At 37.4% G+C, this 25806-nt stretch overlaps 1 protein-coding gene across 5 annotated transcripts in view; it reads left to right on the top strand.

Annotated features, from left to right (window-relative positions):
• The window catches only part of PKP4 (plakophilin 4), a gene marked incomplete in the record, with an annotated part of 244819 nt that overhangs the window by 69152 nt on the left and 149861 nt on the right, over positions 1-25806 (top strand). For all 5 annotated transcript variants that reach the window (XM_045164071.1, XM_045164074.1, XM_045164064.1 and 2 more), the window contains 1 exon segment: positions 2787-2923. In XM_045164071.1, the coding sequence (XP_045020006.1) occupies positions 2792-2923 (132 nt within the window).

Below are 25806 nucleotides of genomic sequence, written 5' to 3'. Positions count from 1 at the left end.
CCCTGGTCATCATCGTCTATCCCCTGAGTGTTGGTGATTGCCTGCAGTGTCTCCTAGTTTTGAGGAATCTGAGAGTAGAAATCATGCCTACCTATGCAAGTCTCCTCTCTTGCTGAATAATAGTTTCTTTTTCATCACCTCTTCCTGTTGATTTCAGTGTTGTTACTCCATCACTTGTCTCTTGCCTCTGTCTTGGTCTGACTCATATTTTGCTGCCTTAGCTAGATGATGAGCCATTAATGGTCAGTGACCTTTCTTTATGCCCGTACCCTGGTATCATCCTGCATGTTGTTACATGGGCAAAGTGGTATTCAGAAGATGTTCATCTGATACCATAGATCTGGACAGTCATCAGAAAATAAACATCATGAAATTAAGTGTGGTGCACTCACAGTGACGTAATGCGTTACAACAGTATTTTTCAGTATCTTTCTTTAAATAGCAAGGATCCTCCTATTTTTAGTCAAGAGTAATTACTTCCCCAGTGATGTTTCTTTCTTTCCCAAATTCTCTTTGTTCACTGAAAATTTGCTTCTCTTTTTCTTATACATTGGTTATTTCAGGGTATTATACTCTTGACATTTAAAATTTTTGTTTCTTGGCATTATTTGTTTCACTGTTGCATAGTAACATTTTTGTTCTTTGCAACCATCTGCTTATTTTAAGGTGTGTAGTTTTTTGATGGCATAGAATATTTTTATATCTTTACCAGCCTTAAGTGCAAGTCTAGGATTGTTATGTGTGGCTTTTTTTTTTTTTATAGACCTTAAATCTTATCTATAATGAGCACTGGCTAAATACAGAAATGCATTATTTTATCCAGTTAATAATACTTTCCCCTGGAGAAGGGAATGGCAACCCACTTCAGTACTCTTGCCTGGAGAATCTCATGGACTGAGGAGCCTGGTAGGCTACAGTCCATGGGGTAGCAAAGAATCAGACACAACTGAGCAACTAACAACAACAATGATATTTGAGAGCACTATTCTATATATCAATATTAACATACCTACTAAAAAATAAAGATTGTCATAAAAATCATCCCATGGTGTTGTGGGAAGAATTAGTAAGCTCTTTTTGTAAGTGAGGAAGTGGTGGCTCATGTTCAAGGCACTTAGGTTATGATCCTTTACTTTACTTTACTTTACCCACATACTTTAAGCCTGGAGGTCCTCCTCCCACTTGAACTGGAGGTCCTCCTTTTTGCAGTTGAGGCTGCACTTAGCCTGGGGCTCCACAGAAACTGACAACAAAGAATTTACCTCTAGAGCAACCATGAGAACTCCTCATGGAGAGCCCCATTAGGGGAAAATACACATACTCATCAGACCCATTTTCCATTTCTGCCCATTAATGTGGCAGCAGTAAAGCAACATTGACAGCACCCTGGAACCTAACCCCAGCTTCCCCAGTGTGCAAGTCAGGAGAGTGAGGAAGGAGGTGGAGGCTCGGGTGATATGTTCATCTTCCCTTGTCTTACAGATTATGAGTTTGGAAATAAACAGCAAGCTGATATTGACATTTGAGGGAATGGGGACCTTCTCCCCTGTACCCCCACCCCAGATCATCCTACAGAAATGGACATTGTTGAAGTTGAAAAGAAATCAAAATATGAGAGTAGAGTCATTTTTAGGAGAAAACTATGAAGAATGTCAAAAATAGCACTTGCAGTCTGAAATACAAGTACAGAGTAATGTATTAAGCAAATAAGATCTCAGGAGCACCATAGCACTTGTGGTCAGATTTGCCTAATAACTGTTATGAGACATGGAAGAGACAGTCAGTCCTCATTCATGTATTCATTTGTTTGGCCAAGATTAGTTGGATATTATATATGCCAGGCTCTAGGCTGGTCTTATGGTATGAAAAACTCTATTCTGGAGGAGACAGACAGAGAGACAGACAGGTCAACAAGTTATTAGAATATTTACAACATTTTATGTGGGTACCTCTTCCCAATCTTTTTCAAATTTATATAAAAATCCATATCAAATCAGTAAGTTTCCCAGCAAACACACCACTCTCAGTCTGTGTTATGTAGGAGAGGCACCTGTTCACTCGGCAAGAACCCGTTTCTGTCACAGTCGATGATCCTGAGAAATCAGTTCTCGTCCAGCGCCATCGCCACAGTCATTGTCATCTTGGCATCGACAGATTCCTCTAAGGAAACCAAGCGAGCTGTAATGCTCCACCAGCAGTCTTGACTTTTTCAAATACCACAGAATTTCGCCTATACTTTCAAGCCTTTTGTAAGTTTTACTTTCCCTTTTCTTCTCATGCATAAGCCTCTTCTGCAATTGTAAAGCGTTTACAGTTGTAGGTGTCTTCTTACTCGAGTACTTCTTTGAAAACTGACCCTTACAGCAGTCTAGCGTATTTGTTACTATTTTGTTCATGATAAGGTAATCCTATTTACTTAATGGTGAACTGTTTAGAAAATTCAGCAATTTTATAGCATCTAACAGCTTTATTTGTCCTTGGTGTATTTTTGCATCCTCTTCCTTAACACTTTCCACATCATTTTTAGACTATGATTTTGTTTAAATATTTTCTCAGTGTTTTTTATTGTCATTATTATTCTATTGTTACTTTTTAGTGTTTGGTAGTACTAGTTCTACTTTGACCCTGGGTGTTGCCTTTTAGACATCATATAGCTGTATGGCGTTGTGATCATGGTGTGTTGAAGTCTGTGGTAGTTCCTGGGAACCCTGCGTAAGCACGCAGCCCCTGCCTGTTCCTGCACAAGAGCAGATGAAAGTGTTAACCCTTTGCCTGCTTGGTTGCAGGAGGAATGCCAGCTCCTGAACAGGCCTCATTGGTGGAGGAGGGGCAACCACAGAGCCGCCAGGAAGCTGCCTCCACTGGCCCCGGCATGGAGCCCGAGACCACAGCCACCACTATTCTAGCTTCTGTGAAGGAGCAGGTACATCTTCCGATTTTAGACTTTGCAATTAATTATTTCTTCATTGCCTTTAAAAATTAATCTTTGGATGTGTTTTCAATTTGTCTAATGTCCTTGACGCCTTCACGTTTTCTAATTATAAGGTGTTTACATCCCTGAGTACATTGGGATGACTGGCAGGTAGAGCCGCTCCAGGTGCCAGTCAGAATCGGAACATGCAGGATACTTGTGCGTCTGCAAGTAAGGACAATATCAGTGGTGATCGGTGTCTCTGTCTCGCTCACCTTGCAGAGTGTGTGCATGCACGCCCAGCTTTGTAAAGCGTGTTTCACATCGCTGACTTTTCTGTCAGGACTCTGGCAACTTGAGGCCTGTGATAGCCTTAGATCTGTTGAACGTTTTAACATAGGTATTACATAGGGTTGTCTCCGTGCTTTTTTGGATTAAAGGTTCTATTTGTTGTGTTTGTCTTAATCGGAGTATACTCATCTTGTGAGCTACTGTTCTAAAACTTGTCACACTGTGCCAGTTTGCTTAAATGTCATGTTTATGTTGATTTTTTAAAGGCACTTAATACTGTTATCCTTCAGATCCAGGTAGCCTTCTAAATTAGATTTTGATCTGGTGGGCTTAGAGAAAGTTTAACTGCATAAGATTTAGAAGCTTAATAAAAGTGAATGTCAGTGTAAACCTCCAGGGAGACTTGTCTTTTCTGCCCTCCTCCCTCAAAAAACACACAAACAACCAAAAAGTATATGCCCTCTGTGAGGGTTATTTTGTTGGAGATAATCTAATAGTGAAATTGTCTTTTTAAATCTTATGATTTAAAATACTAGTCTTTTTTTTTTCTCAAGAGATACAAGCTTAAATGTTGTATGTAGGCCGGAATTCTTTGAAAAATCAGTGTCAACAACTCCCATGACTAATGATGACAAAGAGTGAAAGGGTATTTAAAACTTCCTTATTTTATTTTTTGCTGTAACTTAAAGATGGGTGTGTATATAAAAGATTGCTCTAAAACTAGGAGATGTGTCTTGCCATTAGAGCTGTATTTTCAAGAAAAAATGATTTCACAACTTATCCTAGTAGCAAGATGTCAAAATATTTTTCATTCATTACAGAAATTTGAAGTTTTTAAACATTTCACAAACTAGGAATTTGGGAAGACACAAGGAAATTAGAGTCAGTACTATTTTCATTTTCTCCCAAACTATAGATTATCTATCACCTTTAGGGAGGAAAAAAAGGACTCTTTCTTCTTAGTTGCTGAGATCTGACCCAAGGAGCTGTAAAATGAGAAGGCTCTGATTTATTTGTGACTCTTAGTGTATACTGCATTTTGGTGAAATATGACAGTAAATTTATCAAAGTACCCAGAACTAACTTAAAACCAGAAACTGTGCTCAGTAAGCATAACAGTAGGAACCTTCGTGTCTGTATCTTTAAACTAGATAACGCTGCATATAGAAGAGATTGGAAACCTATCAGAATTTTTGCCCTATAATTCCTTAATGGCCTCAAATGACTTCAAAATTTTATCTTTTGACAATGAATAGTATTTTGAATGCATGTTTTGTGAGAGAAAGCAAAAAGAGTTCTGGTTTCTTGGGTTAGGCAAAAAATATACAGATATTTGTTATTTAGTAGAATTATCATGTGTCTCCCACTTTAGTTAGTGGGAAGATACACTTCTATTCTTGTTCTTAAGAATTTGAGTCCATTATTATACATTCACAGTTTTCATTCTTAATTTCTTTTAAGATTGTCAGTGCTCATTACTCGGTGCGTCCATCATTCAACCCAAGACACCATATCTATCTCTTGTTCCAAGATACTTGCCTGATTTTAAATAGCTAACTCTAGTTCCCATAGGATTTGTGTGGTACAAAGCAAGATACTCAAATTTCTCTGTAATTAGAGTAAAAATTTCTTAGACTTTCCTGAAATATGTCACTTGCCTTTGTCTGCCAAATGAGACAGAGCACAGAAAAGTTAGCTGAGAATAAGAAAACTAATTACTGTTTACCTTATATATTTGATTCTAAAATACTAGTCAGAATGTCACATTTGTAGTTGTGTTAGACTCAAATAAAATAATTAATTTTAGATTATGTCCTTAGTCATGTATTGTATCAAAGAGCAGTATTACTGGGTAGGATATACAATTATAGGGGGGAAAAAGGTGCCTTATTTTCATAGGCTTGGAGTGATGGGATCAGGTCCGCTGATCTCAGAGAACAGACCTTGTTTGATGGTGGATGTGTCTCAGAATGAATGTTTTGTTGGGATACAGAGACTCCTTCAGTGCGAGGGGGCGATGGCTGGATTCCCATCATGGCTCCACTACTTACTGTGTCATCTTGGCAAGATTGTTAACCTCTCTCTGCCTCAGTTTCTCATTTGTAGAATGAAGATAGTAATAGTTATTGAAACATTAAATTAACCTATGTAAAGTTTTTATACTCCCTTACACTTAGTAAATGCTCATAGTAAAGGCTGATATTACTATTATCATCATCATCATCTCTACTTAAGAAGAAAATGCCCTCCCTAAGAGAAGCTGGTGGTTCTGCTTTTAAATATGTGCCTGTTGGGACTGAGAAACTTCTTCCAGGCCACTGATATGAAGACAAAAAAACTTTTTTGAATACGAGCCATGTTTATGCTGTGACAGTATATACTTCAACATGGCATTAACATTCCAAAACTTCACCATGTTGATCTCACCAATTAAAACAGCTTTATGTATTTATTATAAGAAGTAGAATAGTGAAAATAAATTTTATTGACATGCTGACATAGTACAAACCCAAACATCATGTCAAAGCACTTGGTTTAAGAATTAGAAAGTAATATCTTTTAACATGCACCTGAATTTTGAGAGGAAGAATCTGGGTTCTTATAGATTATATCCAAGCCACTACCTTACCTCATGTGAGTTCCCCCTGGACATTTCATGATAACTAGTAGGGAAGAAAATGACAGGCAACCAGTAGCCATCTTGTTAACAAATCATTAGTCTGTTAATACCTGAAATTGGATTTAGGGAGTCATGGGAACACTGAAATCTTCCTCTACTGGGCCTCTCTTTGCTTCAGATCCTCCCATGCCAGAAGCTGTTCCTTTTTCTTGACAAAATACAGAGATTCATATTCTCTCTCTTTTATGAAGCTATGACCTTTCATGTTGATGTCAGTCCCATAGATGCATACATGTACCTTTATAGAAAAAGTCCTTGCTTTTTTGCAGAAAGAAGGAACTCACTTCTGTTCAAGTGCTACCTCTTTCATGAAGCCAACCATGAAGTTCACCCCAGCCTGAAGTCAACTCTCTGCTGATCTTTCTTAGCACTTGATACCACTGCTCTGACTCATCACATGCTCCTTTGGATGATATAATTAAAAGCTACCTGAGGATGAAAATGAAAGTTACTTAGTCATGTCCGACTCTTTGCAACCCCATGAACTGTACAGTCCATGGAATTCTCCAGGCCAGAATACTAGAGTGGGTAGCCTTTCCCTTCTCCAGGGGATCTTCCCAACCCAGGGATCAAACCCAGGTCTCCTGCACTGCAGGCAGACTCTTTACCATCTGAGCCACCAGGGAAGCCCAAAGGGCTTGAATATACTAGAGCTGCATGAATGACTGTTGAAAGAGGAAGTAAATAAATAACGCTATCAGATCACTTTGTCACCAACTGGCTATTCTGTAAGGATAATGGAATCTGTTGCCACATTCATAGAAACATTACTAAGCAAGAGAATCTCAAGACAGCACCTAGAAAACTAGTTACTCAGCTGTACATTCTTATCTTTAAGACAATTTGAGTTGCACTGTATCCATATTGATCTAGAAATTAAATCTGATCTCTGCGTGGAACAGACTTACATTTTATTTCACATGGATGGTCAAATAATGGCGTAAGTCTTTTAAAAACATGAAAGAAATTTATGTTTCATCTTCTATCTGTCCAACTTAGCTGCAAATGAAGTGTAGGGAATGAAAGGATGCGGTTTATCTTGGTGATGTCACAAAATATCCACCATCATCATGTAAACCAAGTAATCGCAAAAGAAATGTCTTCCAGTTAAGGATCATCTTTCAAGAGAAGGAAAAAGTCAGCCCATGGGATTAGCAAAGTAATGTTATCCTTGGACTCCAGTCTAAAATTACAGAAAGTGTCAGTTGAACTTAAGCCACCAATTGCCTGTTGGATTTATACAATCAGGATCATCATTTGGCAGTTTCTACTGTTTAGTTCAACTCCTGCTGAGAATACAGGATTCCCAAAGTGAATGTAGATGTTGGAAACAAACTATTTTGTATCCTGATAGTTTTCAGGCTTACCCAGGAATGACCTAGTGCCTAGCTTATATGTGGTCAGGTAAAGAAATATGGCCAAATGCAGTGCCCTCAGAGAACCTTGCCACTTCCTGTAAAAATCATAGACTAAACTGATTCATCCTTGAAATGGACAGCATGCCTTTGGATGGAAAGGAATTGGAATCTGGTAAGACATTGACTCATTCAGAAACTCACTGCCATCCCTGCAACTTAGAAGTGTCAGCATGCTAACGTCACAGGCTCAGGGAAGCAGTGAGCCAGGAGCCAGGAGCAGACTCTTATTATCAATGGGGGAGTATATTGAACTTTTATAATTGGTAGAATCTCATACTAGATGTAGAAATACTCTAAAAAATCATATGGCCAGTCCTGAATAGCGTTAAATATTTTCCATAGCTCTGTTTAAGGTGCAAGTAGATTTACATTCTGTAAAATCACACATGTAATATTTATTACACTCTTTCATCTTCTGTCATAAAGTTTCTTGAATAATTGAGATCTCTATTTGAACTTGGCCTGACTCCCTAGGTGCTCTAACTTCCATTGTTCTCCCACAAACCACACCCTCTTATTTTGGGTTTATGATTTAAGAAGTTTGGAATCCAGGTTTAAGATTGAGTTCAATCCAGATAGCATGAAATGGTAAGCAAAGAATAGATTTGGTAAAACGTGCTAATATTATGTGTACTTCTCTTACTCTGGTGAAGTCCTAAGTGAGGTATTGGGTATACTTTTGTTATCTTGTTATCTTTGATGAGTGAAAATTGAAATATTCTTCATTTGTGAGGCTTTCAAAGAGAATAATACCACCTTTAAAGATAATATTTTCTGACTTTGTGAAAATTACAATTCTGCCTTCATGTGTTCATATTAACTTAAGTGATATTTAAATATCAAAGAGTGAAATGAGAGTCATTATAGAGATCCTTAATTTTTTGAAGATTAAAAAGGAAATTTAGATCCCAACTGTGTTCTATTGGTATTACTTCATTTTTACATGGATGTGTTAGCTTCAGTAATTACACACCCTTTCCTGTATGGCAGAATGCCCAGAACTGAACAAATTCCAGGACAATTATTTACTTTATTTCTCTGAAACTGAAACAACTCAACTGCTGTACACCTGCTTTTGCAACTTCCTTTTATTTGGCCCCTAGATTTATTTACAATGAAATAGTTCTCCCTGACACACCTCAGCCCCATGCAGCAGACAGAATTTTTACTTCAGCTGTAAACAAGCATAGTTTGTAGCCTAGCTAAAAGCATTGTACTGTAAGTTCAACACTGAAAACTTCACACTTTCCCATTTAGTAACTTAGTAATTTTTTCTCTTGGTAACTGAACTATCTTGGCAATTGTAATTATGTAATATAGGAACGTCTTCTGTGCCTGAACTGCAATCATCAAACACAAGGTAAGATTGGATCTTTTCTTAGTGACTTCTGTGGGATCATCAAATTTTACGGCTTTTACTCTTTAATATTATGGAATTAAGGTTCAGAGTGGGGTCAAGTGGTAGATGTCTTGCGACACTCTTTGGCCTGGATTCAAGAATTCTGAATGCTAATAATTGGTTCTTAGGAGATCAGTCCTCTTAAATTGCATATGACACAGTGAAAATTTAACATTTCTCTTCCATGTGTTAATGATATAGCGTAACCCCAGTTCGAGTATCTCTGTGGTTAAATAATACAAAAGAGTATAGTTAACAGGTTTATTTATTCATATATTTGAGTGTACAAAAAAAAACAAAAAAAAAAACTGTCCTTAGATTGCCAAGTTAGCTAACAACAACAGGTAAATTGTTACATCTGCCCATGTTTTCCAGTAGTCTGATAAATGATCAGCTGGACCTGTGAGCACAGTTCCCAAGTCTTTCTGTCTGAGGCATACATTTTGAGTAACTGATTTTTTGTTCTATTTGATTCCCTTGGAGACATCTTTTTAGATGTATTGACACAATAGGTGGTTGTTTTGTTTTACTTTGTTTTGTTTGATGAGCTCTTAACTTACAGGAGTTTCAACAGCTTCTGTCTGGCTCTTTATCCACAGCTGAATTACACTTGCAGACATGGAATACATAGTAAAAGACCCCCCAAATATTTATTGGGTAAATGAACTAAGAATGTAAAAATGCTCGCTATCCCACTGTAGTTCATTTACACTTGCTTTTAACTAGGTAAATATAGTAAAGCCTATATATATATATAAAGCATATATATATATATATATATATATATATATATAGCCTACTGTGAGCAAAGACTGTCCAGGAAAGAGATGGAAGGGATGGTCAGGAGACCTATAAAGGTGGTCTGTTTAATACAGTTTCTGCCCTAAGAAGAATACAGAGTTACAAACCATATTGTATATTTTTATTTGTGGTAATTGGCACATAATGAATATTCATTCATTGGAACCACAAAACCCAAGAATTTGTTCCCTTTTTTTAATCAGGCTATATATATATATATTGTATTATGCCAGGTTTATGTAAATTTGTTAACTTAGGCATTATTATTATTACTATTATTAACTATTAGGCAAAATTATTTAATTTTTACCATTGAATTAGCTGTACCTTTTGTTTACATTTGAAAGTAATAGAATATTTTTTCTTTATTAACAGTTAAAGTCAACCTTGCCTTTGCATATTTAAAATGATAATTTCCTTTTCAGTTGAATAACTCAGTTCACAATTCCTGTTCAGAGTTAAATTATGAATATATGGAATAATTTTTCCCCTGTACATGCAAACTTTATGATATTAAATGTGAAATGAGTGACTGCTGAGTTGGTGAGATTAAATGGATGACAGGATCATTCAGCATTAAATTCTTTGTGCCACTTGATTGTTTTTCTTTGCAGAATCACTTCTGGAGAGAAAATTATTTCAGAAGCATAGTTTTTTCCTGCAGGTATAACCTTGAAGTCATTCCACAGCTATTGCAGAACAGTCTGTCTTCATGTTTGTGTTCTTCATATCTAAATTGTAGTTTTGTCACTTTTGCCGAAAGGGGTCCATTCGGTGTTACTGTGTCTGTTTTTATTTTATGTGTGTATTCTTTCCAAAGTGATCAGATCTGCTTGTACCTCAGCAAAGTAATTTAGGCTTTGAGTATTTTGTTCTAGGCACTCCTAAGAAAAATCATTTAAAACATAAAGTTGATTTCAAGTAGTGCAAAGACAAATTTGTGTCTTAGCTTATAGAATCTTAATAGTTTTTATGCACTGAAACCTTCATAATATAGAGATTTAAAATAACAGAAAAATTCTGCAAGCAAATTGAAAGAACACATTATTGAAACATAAAGATAAATCATGTTATAAAATTAAATTCCATATAAATCATATTTCAGGTATGAAAATGGCTATCATAAATTGGAAGACAGTTTCTTTAATTTATCTATTTTTTAATTGAAGGATAGTTGCTTTACAGAATTTTGTTGTTTTTCGTCAAACATCACCATGAATCAATCATAAGTATACATATGTGCCCTCCCTCCTGAATCTCCCTCCCATCTCTCCCCACATCCCACTGCTCTAGGTTGATACAGAGCCCCTTTTTCAGTTCCCTGCAAATGAGCAAATTCTCATTGGCTCTGTATTTTATATATAGTAATGTAAGTTTCCATGTTGCTCTTTCCATACATCTCACCCTCTGCTTCCCCCACCACCTACCCCCCTGCCTAAACCCAAGTCCATAAGTCTATTCTCTATGTCTGTTTCTCCATTGCCCTGAAAATAAATTCTTTGGTACCATCTTTCTGGATTCCATATATATGTGTTAGTATACAATATTTATCTTTCTCTTTCTTACCTCACTCTGTGTAATAGGCTCTAGGTTCATCCACCTCATTAGCACTGACTCAAATGTGTTCCTTTTTATGGCTGAGTAATATTCCATTGTAGATATGTACCACACTTTCTTTATCCATTCATCTGTTGATGGGCATCTAGTTTGCTTCCATGTTTTAGCTGCAGTGAATAGTGCTGCAGTGAACATTGGGGTACATGTGTCTTTTTCAATTTTGATTTCCTCAGGGTATATGCCTAGGAGTAGGATTTCTGGGTCATATGGTGTTTTTATTCCTAGTTTTTTAATGAATCTCCATACTGTCTTCCATGGTGGCTGTGTCAATTTACATTCCCACCAACAGTGCAAGATGGTTGCACTGTTCTTCACACCCTTTTCCTCACACCCTCTCCAGCATTTATTGTTTGTAGACTTTTTGATGATGGCCATTCTGACTGGTGTGAAGTGATATCTCATTGTAGTTTTGATATGAATTTCTCTAATAATGAACGATGTTGGGCATCTTTTCATGTGTTTGTTAGTCATCTGTATGTCTTCTTTGGATAAAGGTCTGTTTAGGTCTTTTTCCTGCTTTTTAATTGGGCTGTTTGTTTTTCTAGTATTGACTTGTATGTGCTGCTTGTATATTTTGGAAATCCTTTGTCAGTTGTTTCATTTGTTAGTATTGTCTCCCATTCTGAGGGTTGTCTTTTCACCTGTTTATAGTTTCCTTTGCTGTGCAGAAGCTTTGCAAGTTTAATTAGATCCCACTTGTTTATTTATTTATTTATTTGTTTTCCATTACTCTAGGAGGTGGGTCATAGAGGATCTTGCTTTGATTTGTGTCATCGAGTGTTCTGCTTATGTTTTTACTCTGAGAGTTCTATAGTTTCTGGTCTTACATCTAGGTCTTCAATCCATTTTGCATTTATCTTTGTGTGTGGTGTTAGGAAGTATTCAAATTTCATTCTTTTACATGTAGCTGTCCAGTTTTCCCAGTACCACTTATTGAAGAGGCTATTTTGCCCCATTGTATATTCTTGCCTCCTTTGTCAAAAATAAGGTACCCATAGGTGTGTGGGCTCTCTTATTTCTGGGCTCTCTAACTTGTTCCATTGATCTATATTTCTGTTTTTGTGCCATACTGTCTTGATAACTGTAGCTTTGTAATATAATCTAAAGTAAAGAAGGTTGATTCCTCCAGCCCCATTCTTCTTTCTCAAGACTGTTTTGGCTATTTGAGGTATTTTGTGTTTCCATATGAGTTGTGAAATTTTTTTGTTCTACCTCTGTGAAAAATGCCAGGTAGTTTAATAGGGATTGCATTGAATCTGCAGATTGCATTTGTAGTATAGTCATTTTCATAATATTAATTCTTCCAACCCAGGAACATGAACTATCTCTCCAACTGTTTATGTTGTCTTTGACTTCTTTCATCAGTATCATAGTTTTTCTGTATACAGTTCTTTTGTCTCCTTCAGTAGGTTTCTTCCTAGATATTTCTATTCTTTTTGTTGCAGTGGTGAATGGGATTGATTCCTTAACTTCTCTTTCTGATTTTTCATTGTTAGTATATAGGAATGCAAGTGATTTCTTTGTATTGATTTTGTATCCTGCAAGTTTGCTAAATTCACTGATTAGCTCTAGTAATTTTCTGATAGTATTTTTAGGGTTTTCTGTGCATAATATCATGTCATCTGCAAACAATGAGAGCTTTACTACTACTTTTCTGATCTGATTTCTTTTATTTTTCTTCTTCTCTGATTGCCTTAGCTAGGATTTCCAAAACTATGTTGAATAATAGTGGTTGAAAGTGGACACTCTTGTCTTGTTCCTGATCTTAGAGGAAATGCTTTCATGTTTTCACCATTGAGAGATGGTTTTCTTAGAATTTAAATCTTTTGGCTTTTGAAGGAAAATTTAATTTTCCTTTCAAAATTGGAGTTCTAGGCATTTCAAATTTGAATTTCAATTTGTATGCATTTACATGTGAAAATTCCTATAAACCAGCATGATATCAGAATAATATTAATTATGTGGTATTATCTACTCTAATATTCATATATCCAATTAATACATTTTCCTAAAATCATTGCTAAAGCCTAAATCAAGATAAAGGCCTTCAGCCACTACATATATGGCCTTCTAATCTGTTCTGGTGGAATCAGTCCTTACACTTTCCTCAGCATTCTGTTTTCCTTTAGAAATTCCTTTCTATTAAAAGTTGACATAAACCATAATTTTTCCCCTTTGCAAAATATTTTCATAAATTGTTTTATTAATAAAAGAGTAAACGTGTCTTGCCCAAGTGTAGAATAAATTGGCACCTTTTTTCACTCATGACCTTATCTACCTTCTATGTTTCTTGCTTAAAAGAGACAGTTGTTGGAAGAGGGCAAGCTTACTGGATTTTCCCCATTGTCCCAGTTTTCTCAGTTGTTTCTTAGAAAGATGAATATTGGTTTTTTTCTTATAATATAAGCAGTTAACAGCAGGATCTTGATTTTTTTTTTTTTTTTTTTTTTTTAGTTAGCAAAGTATAATGAAAATGTGAATTGGTACTGAATTATTTTGTGGAAAAATACATCTTAGTAATTGCTGCTGTTGACATTATTCCCAGCTGATTAGAAGATTTGATGGTCTGTAGGTAGGAATATGAAACTTATATAGGTATGGATACTGAACAGAATGCTGTTTCACTTAATTTATTTGATCTGCACTATAGAATAGGGAAAACATTTTTATTCATGCAGAACTTTTATTTAATTTGATTTTTTTTTTAATATCATACCCTTTAAAAATGTCTCTTGATTTCCCATTGAAAACTATGAAGACACCCACCCTATTGTCAGAGTTGGAGAGGAGTTCTACTATAAGGACAGTAGAACAAAATTGAGAAGAATGGTTAGCAGATCATTTATGTTAGATCTGCCCTCGTAAGTACGGAGACCCTACATTGCTTTATGTGGTTTCCCTGCTTTTCAGTGCGGTCAAATTGCTGTCTCTTCTCTTTCTGCCACTATCATCACCACTACTACCACAGGAAACAAGCCAAAAATTTTAGAAAAGATCTTATCACTGTTAGTGAGATATAAAAGGCAATAAACTCTGTGGAATAGAAATCCATTAGGAAACTAATACCTAACAATTATTATTACTTAAACTGTGTGCCAGGCATTGTGCTAAGTGCTTTACGTGAAGGATTTCCTCTGTTATTTATCAAACCTTTATGAGTTGTGAAAATCTGTCAGGTTTTTTTGGCCACTGAACATATCCAAATTTCTCTTTCTTTGCATTTTTCCACCTGAATAGACTGAGAAAATATATAGCCTTGAGCTGCACAAGTAAGTTGTTCCAGTAAATTGTTTTTAATCTTTAAATTAGCCAGGATGTTTTCAGTTGCTTGTAACTAAAAACCTAGAATCATACAGATAGTTATTATTATTACTGCTGTTTACAGATGGGAAAATTGAAATTCTGGTAAAGTTGAGTAATGTGTCCAAGCTTATGCAGTTAATCAGTAGGAAATCTAGTATTCATATCCAGGCAGTTATACTCTAGAGATGCATAGTAAATAATTAACATCTATAGTGGAGATAATAAAGGAAAAATAGATACAGAAGGAAATTGAATCACTGTGGTTGATAAATATTATTTGAAAAGTTATCTTGGAATATGGAAGAAAAGAACAAAAAAGATATAGATGTCCCTAGACATGGAGGGACATAAAGAGAATATGTGGAACAAAGAGAATAAATCTAACGTAAGTATTGTGGATGTTCTTGAAAAAGACATTAGAATAAGTAGAGCAGAAATAATACTTAAATATAATTTTGGAAGTTTTTCTAAGCAGACAATATAGCTGTGAGTATACAGATTTGAAGTGGTCGGCACATTCCAGGCATTACATATGGAAAAGGGACCTGTCCAGGAATAATTTTGACAAAGTTTTATATTATACAAAGATAAAGAGGAAAGGGGTTCTAGAAGAATCCATATAAATAGTTTTAACTACAGAAAATAAGATCAGACTGACATATAACTTGGACATATAACCAGGAATCTAAGGTTATTATATGCTATCAGTTAGATTTTGCAGTTTTTCTCCAGTGTTTTCCTGATTTTTATGGTTCCCAAACTATATTCTCCTTCACATAGTTCAGATGGATATATTACTCTCTCTGGTGACTGTCCCTGTTAGCCATTGGTACTATTCTGATTCACTCTTGATAATAGTAGGTAAACTGCATATGTATTTTAGATACTCCACAGGAAGAACACCTAGTCAGTGTAGGGTATCATTTAAACATTTGGTGGCATTTTTCATTATCACAGTGCTTAAGATGTTTTGCAGCCTATAAGCTTATATTGAAAGCTCTGAGTCATGGTTTGTTGGCTTATTGAATTTGCAAAGACATAAAAGAAAAAAAAATCTTCGGTTTGAGCTGGGAGCAAATTTCTATACATGTTTTTATCTTCCTTGGATCTATGCTACTTTAACTGTATGTAAAACATCAGTGTCAATGGTATCATCTTAGGTATGTTAAGATATGTATTTACTTGGAAGAAGTCTTATAAGGAAATTCCCAAAGGTATTCTAGACTATGAGGAATAGATAGAACAGTGTCCTTAGCACAGGACAGATAGGTTAAAGGAGTTCAGCAGTTACCTATCAGATGAGTGAATAAAATGAATGCAATCTGTACTGAGTAATTACGAATGAAAAAGAAAAATACAGTAACTACCTAATGAAAGAGAGGTATCTGACATTAACAGACAATTGACAAAAGAAGGGATATAAATAACTAACATGAATGTGAAATAATATTTTTACCACACTGGTAATTATAGAAATACATATTAAAATAATGAAAATATATCTGCCTTTCATATTGGTAACAGTTAAAGAGTAAAAGACAGTGTGAATACAGTGATGTTAGCAATTTAATGCAGTGTCGCTAAGAGTGAATTGGCAGCCACTTTGGAAAGCACTTTAATGATATGTAATAAAAGCCTTAAGAATGGTTATATTTTTGGTCCAATAATTCCAATTCCATGTGTCTAGTCTAAGGAAATACTAAGCATTAACACAAAAATATTAATCATAGTGATGTTTATGATATCTAATAATTGGCAACAGCTTGATTGTCTAATAAAGTGAAATGAATACATAATAGTACGTGAGTATGAAAGGCTTTCAGATCAGATCAGATCAGTCACTCAGTCGTGTCCAACTCTTTGCGACCCCATGAATCGCAGCACGCCAGGCCTCCCTGTCCATCACCAACTCCCGGAATTCATCCAGACTCACGTCCATCGAGTCAGTGATGCCATCCAGCCATCTCATCTTCTGTCGTCCCCTTCTCCTCCTGCCCCCAATCCCTCCCAGCATCAGAGTCTTTTCCAGTGAGTCAACTCTTCGCATGAGGTGGCCAAAGGACTGGAGTTTCAGCTTTAACATCATTCCTTCCAAAGAAATCCCAGGGCTGATCTCCTTCAGAATGGACTGGTTGGATCTCCTTGCAGTCCAAGGGACTCTCAATCAAGAGTCTTCTCCAACACCACAGTTCAAAAGCATCAATTCTTCGGCGCTCAGCCTTCTTCACAGTCCAACTCGCACATCCATACATGACCACAGGAAAAACCATAGCCTTGACTAGACGGACCTTTGTTGGCAAAAATCACATTTCTAAAGAATTTTTAATAACAAGGAAAACTCATAATACAAATGAAAATATGAGGCATCTAACCATATAGGTAAAAATTTGCTATAGAAATGCACATGAATGTATACATGTGTGTATATATGTGTGTATACACACACATGTGCAATCATTAATAAAACAAGAGTCACTTCTAAATACTGAGTAAGTATCTTCAGGCTTTTTCCTTTGTATTTTCCAAATTTCCTTACAAAAATCATGTAATGCTTAATAAAAATTCTGAAGCTATAAAATAATATGACTGAAGTTTTCAAAAAGATAGTAAAAGGTTCAGTTCAGTTCAGTCACTCAGTTGTGTCCTACTCTTTGTGACCCCATGGACTGCAGCATGCCAGGCTTCCCTGTCCATCACCAACTCATGGAGCTTGCTCAAACTCATGTCCATCGAGTCAGTGATGCCATCCAACCATCTTGTCCTCTTTCGTCCCCTTCTCCTCCTGCCTTCAATTTTACCAAGCATCAGGGTCTTTCTAATGAGTCAGCTCTTCGCATCAGGTGCCAAAGTATTGGAGCTTCAGCATCAGTCCTTCCAGTGAATATTCAGGATTGATTTCCTTTAGGATTGACAGTAAAAGGTTACCATAGATTAAGTTGACAGAGACGGAAAGAAAAGAAGTAAGTGTATATAGATTGCAAGCTGTGGAAAATATGTGAGATAAATCATGGTTGAAATGGAAAATTTAGCATCACTGTGATGGCAGGCTTCAGATCCAGAGGGTATCATAGCACAGTGATTAGGAGCAGCAGCTCCCACTTCTGCCCCTGGCTATGCTGTGTGACTTTGAGCAGGTACTTTAGATAGAGGCTCCTGTGTCTTCATTTGTAGTAAAATGAGGATAATGGTTCCAATCTTTCTGAAACAGTGAGTATTCAATAAACATTCACTGGCATTCAAGGATACAGTTGTTACCCTTGAGATGGTATGAAGAAAGGTTGTGGAAGCAGCAAGTTCTAGCCCAGGGCCATTTAGGAAGCACCTGCATCCAAACTGAAGAATATTCAAAGGCATGGGGCCAGGCAGAGGTTGCATGCCTTGGGGCCCCTGTGGCATCATGCTGATGAAGCTGATGGGAGGAGTCAACATCTTTCTGCACCCAAGGAGATAGGGGTTGTATCACCTTCAAGCAATTCTGCATATCCAATTATTTGTAGATACCTTTACACAGTATATTCAGAAATCTCATTATGAGATTCCTCAGCTATATCTTTACCAGTTGCCTTGGAGGGCTTTTCTACAAAGAATCATTAAGTCAGAAAAGGAAGATGTGGAGAAGTGTACCAAATACCCATATTTTTGGAGTACTCGACTCAAGGATATAACTCTAAGGATGCTTTCCACTGTATTTCAGAGCTTAGAGTAGTGTCTGATGCTAATCAACTTTCCATACTTGTTGAATATATATTTATTGAAAATGTCTGTGTGTTCATGGAAAATAGGCAGGGAACAAAACACAAACGTAGTAGCAAACATCAGAGTCACTTCATGAAGTAGTCATTCCCTAGGAATAGTGAGGGTGGAAGTAAGAAGCTCCTTCCCCAAAAAAATAGTAGGAGGGAGGTTATATATCCAAAAAAAGAGAATAAAAGTTTCCTCGTGACGTGTGTCCGAAAATTTATACCTGATATTTTTTTCCCTTCCATTATAAAAATCAAGTCTACCTAAAAATGATATCATGAGAGATTTGTTCAAAAATGAATGTTCGTTTCTAAAGTGGAATGGTGGTCCTCGCATCTTGTTCAGAACCACACTACCCTTGGGCTTCCTCTGCTTTTGCAAACATCTGCCTCTCCAGCCCCACTGCCTGGTGACAGCAGACTGACTACTTTTCAAAATGATGTCACTCATTGGGAGTAGGGAGTGAGGCATCTGTTCTGACATGATTGTATTTTCCAGCTTTTAAGTGCTTCCAGCAATATTTCATTGAAAATGTAGCCTTAGTGAGTCATGTCTAAGCCTGAAGAAACACTGGTGCTTTTACAGAGAAGTTGAGTTTGTCACTGCTGGATTGGCTCATACCTCTAATCTATTCTTGCCTTCCATAACCTGGATACGATCCAAACCCAATTGTATCCACTCTGACTGATTTATTTGAACTGGCAGAACTCACATGGGTAGACTCTAAATGTTCCCTTATGATATATTCCTACACAGAAGAAAGTAAATGTAGTAATTAGGACTGTCTTATTTTATGACTAGAACTATGCAAAAAAAAAAAAGAAGAAGCCTTTTCCAATACAATTCTTATATTTGGAAAATAACATCCCAGCTTCAAAATCCTTTAGCCCAGGAAGACTAGAAATACAGAACGAAATAGAGTAGATTGGCCACAGACTATTGCAAAGCACAAGGTCCAGTTTGTATTCTGTGGCTGTTTTAGGTAGCATTTTGACTGCCTGAAATAGGTTTTTAAACATCTTGAGAAAACCATGTTCCCCAATTCAGATTTTGATTCCCACAGCAGAGTAGTACTGGCAAGTTTGAAGGTCATGCACCTTGACAGCTAAGAAAAATGTCAGATGGCCACCTGAGAGCCAGGTTTTGAGGCGGGAGGTTACCAAACAGGAGAACTGAGCCAAAAAAGAATAGCTCTCTCCCACAGTCTTCAGTAGGACACTTTGGAGGCTGCTGCTGGCTACTGGGCAAGCTAGTCAGTCCTGGGACCCTGTAGAAGAGGCACATGGACCCCTGAGCTGAGGCAGGGGGCAGGAGGGGGCATGTCAGTTTGTCCTGAGGACGTCACTGTACCATAGGGAATATTTTTAAATGTTAGCCTTGTTCTTATTTATACTAATAATCTGATAATCCTGACCCATCAATGAACTCTTACAGAGTTTCACTGTACCCTTACAAAGAATTCAGTCATTTCTTAGTAGAATGGGAAGCATGCAGACGTTGATGTCAGGATTCAAATCCAAACTCCCACAAGTAGCTTTATGCTATTGGGCAAGCCCCTTAACCTTTCATAGCCTGTTTCCTCTGTGAAATTACAACCATGCCCAGTTTGTAGGTTATAGGGTGTATATTTAAAATGCGAGTAAAGTGCTTGGTACTTAATAGGTGGTCAAGCCCCTGTCTAGAAGCAGAACTGTCAGATATTTCATGAATATTGAAGTTTTCTGTCTTTGGGGGTTAGTAATAAAACTAGCATTCAGATCTAATTGCTCCTGAAATTGCTTTTGCAAAATGAAGCCACCCACAAGTGTGGAGTATTGTTTACCCTGTTGCTCTTTGTTTCCTGCAGAGCATTTAGTTTTCCTTTTCATCTACTGGAAGTCTTTATTTCCCAATCCTTCAGTTTTGTTTGGTAAGTTGAAAAAAATCCCACTCCAACCCCTTGTTTCTTGTTAAAACCTGCCTTAGGACTCTTCGTTGCCTAAAATGGATTTAGACATTCTGCAGTCCAAAATAATGTCATAGGATTATTCTGAAAGAGCTCTCTGCTGGATCCAAGAAGCCATTAATTGTTTTGAGACTATGAACCGTAGCTGGTGGAAGTGGCAGATTCTGACTCAGTGCAGGAGACGTGCTGAAGCAATCTGGTATGCTTCAGGTCCTGCAGCCACAGGGAGGTGGGCAGTGCTGTGGTTTGGGCCCCAAGCCCTTGAAGGCTGTTTCCAAATGATCATATGGCAAAGAATCCACCCGTTTCCTTAAATCAGTTTAGAAAAAGGGATTATTTCGTGAATATTTTTAATATTTTCCATTTTAAATATTAGGCCCCACATGCTGTGTGATATATTGCATTTAGTAAACCCTTATTTATCTGTAGGACATGTCTAGAATTCCTATCAAACTGACAGCACAGATGAGACTCTGATAGGAAATAGTAACCTCCGACTTCCTTTTCTTACTGGATGCTAAGAAACAGTGCTCCGATGTTGTGACAGTTAGTGTGTATCTGTACACCAAGCACAAATTATTGACATTTCTTAGTTACTGTTGACATTTATCGAGTACCAATGTGCATGACACTGACTCACATAAGCACTTTGTATCGCCTCATGTCATCCTCACAGAGTCCTAAAATCAGTCGCTGTTATTAGTCCCATTTTACAGCTGAAGTAGCTGAGGCTTAATGAGTTTATAAAATTTAAATCTATCAGAATGTAGACACTGTGATCCATAGCAGAAACCCTTGTTCCTAGAATGAGGCCTGCTGCAAAATAGACGCTCAACTGATGTTTGTTGGATGACTGAACTTCCTAAAGTTCACACATCTGATTAGAATTCCGGAATTGACAAAGGATTCAGTTCCAGGGGACTCTCAGACACTAAAGCCTGTAGCTTAAACTTACATGTTTTTCTGCCCCTCCTTTCCCTTAATCAGCCCTCTGTTAGACAGTTTCAAGAAACAGAGGACATGATCCCTGCCCTCTAGATGCATAATCCAGTGAAAGATGCTTAAAACCCAGTAAAGATGTTCAGAATATACTTGCTAAGCTTCAGAATACGAGTTGAGGCAATTAGGCATTAAAACAGTCAACTCTGCCATAAATATGTGTTAATTGGGCTTCAGGTTTAGCTGCTCTGAAAAATGAGACCTCAAAATATCATGGCTTAAATAAACAAGATAGAAATATGCCTCTGTCGCAGAACATTCCAGAGAGAAGTGGTCCAGAGCTGCCAAGGCAGCTTTGCCACATGGTTGCTGTCAGCATCTGAGACAGCTCCCAGTTCTCATCAGGTTCTGTCAGGAGGTAAGGGTGAAGAATCAGGGAAACAGACGTGTTCCTTTCGGAGGGCATGGTCTAGAGAGGCTTGTTCCTCTCAGGCATTGAACTGGGTGAACTGGATCATGTGGCCACAGCAAGCAGTCTCAAAAGCTGGGACTGCAGGCTCCAGCTGAATTCAGACACAATGATGATCAACAACTAACAGTTTTTCCCGCAGTCCACTTGGCAGAAGTGTGGGTGCCCTGGTCTTTGGGCCTTGTTCCTCTTCTGCCCTCTTTTCTGTCTGGCTTACTCTACCTTCTTGATTAGTGCTGGGCGGGGCTGAGCTGTACTGGGTGCTCACTGTGGCTCAGCAAAGGTCAGAGTCATCACACTGATTTTTATATTCTCTGTTTAACATTTGTAAGTGAGATGCTGTGGAGGATAGACTAAAATTTGATTGCCTTGTGCTTAGTTTTTAAAATTTATTTTATTAGAGTGTAGTTGGTTTACAACATTGTATTAATTTCTGCTGTACAGCAAGGTGAATCAGTTATACATATATATAATTTTCCTATTTTTTCCATTATGGTTTATCCCAGGATATTGAACATATTGATAGTTTGGTGTGCTGTATATACTAGTTTACATCTGCTAATCCCAAACTCCCAATCCATCTCTCCCCCTCAACCCTCACCTCTTGCCAACCACAAATCTCTTACTGTCTGTGAGTCCATTTCTGTTTTGTAAATAAGTTCTTTTTTTACTATTTTTTTGGATTCTACATATAAGTGGTTATCATATGATATTTGTCTTTCTCTTTCTGACTTACTTCACTTAGTACGATAATCTCTAGGTCAATCCATGTTGCTATAAATGGCATTATTTCACTCTTTTTTATGGCTGAGTAGTATTCCATTGTGTATATTTACCACATCTTTATCTATTCATCTGTCAGTGGACATTTAGATTGTTTCTGTATCTTGGCTGTTGTGAATAGTGCTGCTATTTATAGAGGTGCTAGTATCTTTTTGAATTACAGTTTTCTCTGGATATATGCCCAGCAGTGGGATTGATGAATCACATGACAACTCTAGTCTTTTAAGGAACCTCCATACTGTTTTCCAGGCTTCCCTTGTGGCTCAGGTGGTAAAGAATCTGCCTGCAGTGCAGGAGACCTGGGTTCGATCCCTGCATTGGGAAGATCCCCTGGAAAAGGGAAGGCTACCCACTCCAGTATTCTGGCCTGGAGAATTCTGTATTACAGAGAATTCTAGAGAATTCATGGCTTGTATAGTCCATGCGGTCACAAAGAGTTGGACATGACTAAGTGACTTTCATTTCACTTCATACTGTTTTCCATATTGTCTGCACCATTTCTGTTCCCATCAGCAGATGTATGAGGGTTCTCTTCACACCCTCTCCAGCATTTATTTGTAGATTTTTTAAAATGATGGCCTCATGGTGATACCTCATTGTGATTTTGATTTGCGTTTCTCTAATAATTCGTGATTTGAGCTTCTTTTCATGTGCCTGTTGGCCATCTGTATGTATTCTTTGAACAAATGTCTATCTAGATCTTTGCCCATTTTTCGATTGGATTGTTTCGTTGTTGTTGAGTTTAATTTCCTTGGTTCTCAATAAGTTTCTATTTTTAAACGTTCTTTTGTTTCCCCTTTAAGCCTAAATATGCCGATTTTTGAAGTCATGTTAATATTGCTTAAATTTTTTTAAAAACCCTCATCAAACTTTTCATGCTCTTGCCATCTTGTAACATAGTAATGGAAATTACTAAATATGCTATGATATCTTAATGTTTCATTTCTATTTCTTTACTTCTCTGTTCCTGCATTTGGAAAAATTATACTACCCTAGGGTCTTAACTTTAAATATATTTTCATAATGTTATCAGGTCTCTCTCCAGAGTTACATCTGTTAGTTTTTTTCCCATGTAATACTGAAAATTTTTCCTCTACAGTTTTTAACTAGAAATGAGTAAATTTCACAATATAATCTCAACAAAACATTACTCTTTTAAGAAAACAAAAGATGTTTTCTAATTCAAACTTTTTAATCCCTAAGAGTAGGAAAGTTATCTGTTCTTTTTCAACTTTTTATTCCCAGTACCTAGAACAATGCTCAGCATATGACTGTAGTACTCCAATATTTGTTGACTAAATCATATTTAACTTTTTAAGGTTAAAAAAAAATTCTCCATTTTAGTCTGTAGGCTTAGTTTAAAATATTGCAAAATAATACACTTAAAGTGTTTTGCCTACAGTAACTATCTCCTGTGTGTGTGTGTATGTGTGTGTCACTCGCTCAGTCATGTCCCACTATTTGTGGTCTCATGGACTAAGGCCCGCCAGGCTTCTTTGTCCATGAAATTCTCCAGGCAAGAATACTGGAGTGGGGTGCCATTTCCTTCTCCAGAGGATTTTCCCAACCCAGGGATCAAACCTGGGTCTCCGGCTTTACAGGCAGACTCTTTGCCGTCTGAGCCACCAGGAACCATCCCCTAAATAGCCAGTGTATTTACATACAGCACGTGCTCACACACAGGTGTATGCACTCCCATATGCGTGTACACATATGCATTTGTTTGGAAGCCAGGCCACTGTCAGCCTCACCCCTTGGAAACATTCTAAAAATTGCCATGAAAATGTCCTTATAAGGCCCTCACTCTTAACCTTATTCCATCTAGCCTGCAGCCTATAATTTGATTATCTTTGTATTTCAGTAGATTATGTTTTGGGTGTGCAGATTTAGCCAAGGGGTTGAGAAGGGGGGAGGTGAGGAGAGGGAATAGAGGGAAGGAAAAAGAAAGGAGGATGGACATCAGAATTAGAAGAGGGACTGTGACAGCACCGAGTGACGTTCCCGTATCACAGAAGGATACAGAACAACTCAAAGGCAGGTCCCAGGCGTTAGTGATGCCACCATATGTTTGTGGTTGGGCATGTTTCGTTAGTAAGATTGTGATTAATTATTAAGAAAAGTGTGTGTGTTCCATATATTCTATTTAGAAGAAAGCATAACATCTTAGGGGTGTTTGAAATCAGAAAATAAATTGCCTTTTGGAAGATTAGCTTTGGATATCCAGAAATTTTAATCCTGTGAAGCAACTCTTTACTCAAAGATGACAGAGAAATGAAAAATTATTAAGTAGTATAAAGAATCCATGTAGCCAGTTTTAGAAAGGAATGCATGAAAAGGTTGTAACTAGGAAGAAGAGCACTGAGGGACTAGACCAGTTTAGCCGTCCTAGTTATCCTTGTCAGAGAGGTAAGTAGAACTGTGTAAACACTGTGCACTTGGGCCAGGCACTGTGCAGGTGATGACAGTGTGTATACTGAATAAGTTCCCCCCAGTAGCTCTGTGATCTAGGAACTGTGCAGATTATCTTAAATATTTTAAATGCATGGGAAATGAGGTGTAAATGGGTTAAGTTGCTGTTTGTGAGCAATAGTAATGAAGAATTTGTTTTGTTTGATGACATTGAGTATTGAATGTGGTCTAAATGGAACATGCCACCAGAAGCCAGAAGGTCCTCTATTCTCATTCAGTCATCCATCCAACTCTGTCTACGCATAACTGTTGCCATATATAACTAGCTGTTGAATAAGTTCACATGCTTCATCTGTCCAGACTTTAGGAGAACACAGAATTATGTCATGAGAGACCCCTCTTTACGTGCAGGTGCAAATGGGGAATAGTAACCATGGAGTGACATTTAAGAAAGCTGGAGCTCAATGAATGAACCACCACTCTCCCACCTTCCATCCCTCCCTACACGCACACACACACATACACACACACACACACTCTCTCACTCACTCACTCACTTCCTCCTCCTTTTACTCTCAAAGGCCTCTCAGTCACAGGACCAGGATCTGATTCCATTCTTTCCACATGCCCATGTCATTGGGCACCCAGAGAACCAGAACATGTAGTCTTGAGTCCTGAGCGTGACAGAGAGCAAGCCTAAATTCCATATTTAGTTGGGAGCTACTGGGCACTGGAAAGTTGAGCTTTCATTCTGATTAGCTTGGTTATCTCAGGAGGAAGTCTTTCTCTGCTTCCCTTTTTGGGGGCCCAGCTTCCTCACCAGACGCCTGGGCCTCCTCCATTTCTCTGTATACTCTCACTTTACCACCTGTTTCCTCTTCCTGCAGCCTCAGTTTTGTCCTTTTTTGCTCCTCCTATAACCCCACCAGAAGCACTGTCTCTTGTTGTTTGTTCAAAGAAAGGGAAGTGGGAAAAGAGGCTTAAAATTTTGAGATATGGGTAAGTCTGTTCTTCTAAGTTGTGAACTGCTGGAGGGCAAGTGCCCTTGTTACACATTGCAAAGCATTAATAAAATCTCATGAACTTAATGCTTTTTATAG

The sequence above is a fragment of the Bubalus bubalis genome, chromosome 2 (genome assembly GCF_019923935.1).
Source record: "Bubalus bubalis isolate 160015118507 breed Murrah chromosome 2, NDDB_SH_1, whole genome shotgun sequence".
Taxonomy (NCBI): domain Eukaryota; kingdom Metazoa; phylum Chordata; class Mammalia; order Artiodactyla; family Bovidae; genus Bubalus; species Bubalus bubalis.
Note: the sequence above shows the minus strand (reverse complement) of the source record. Positions and strands in the feature narration are given on the sequence as shown.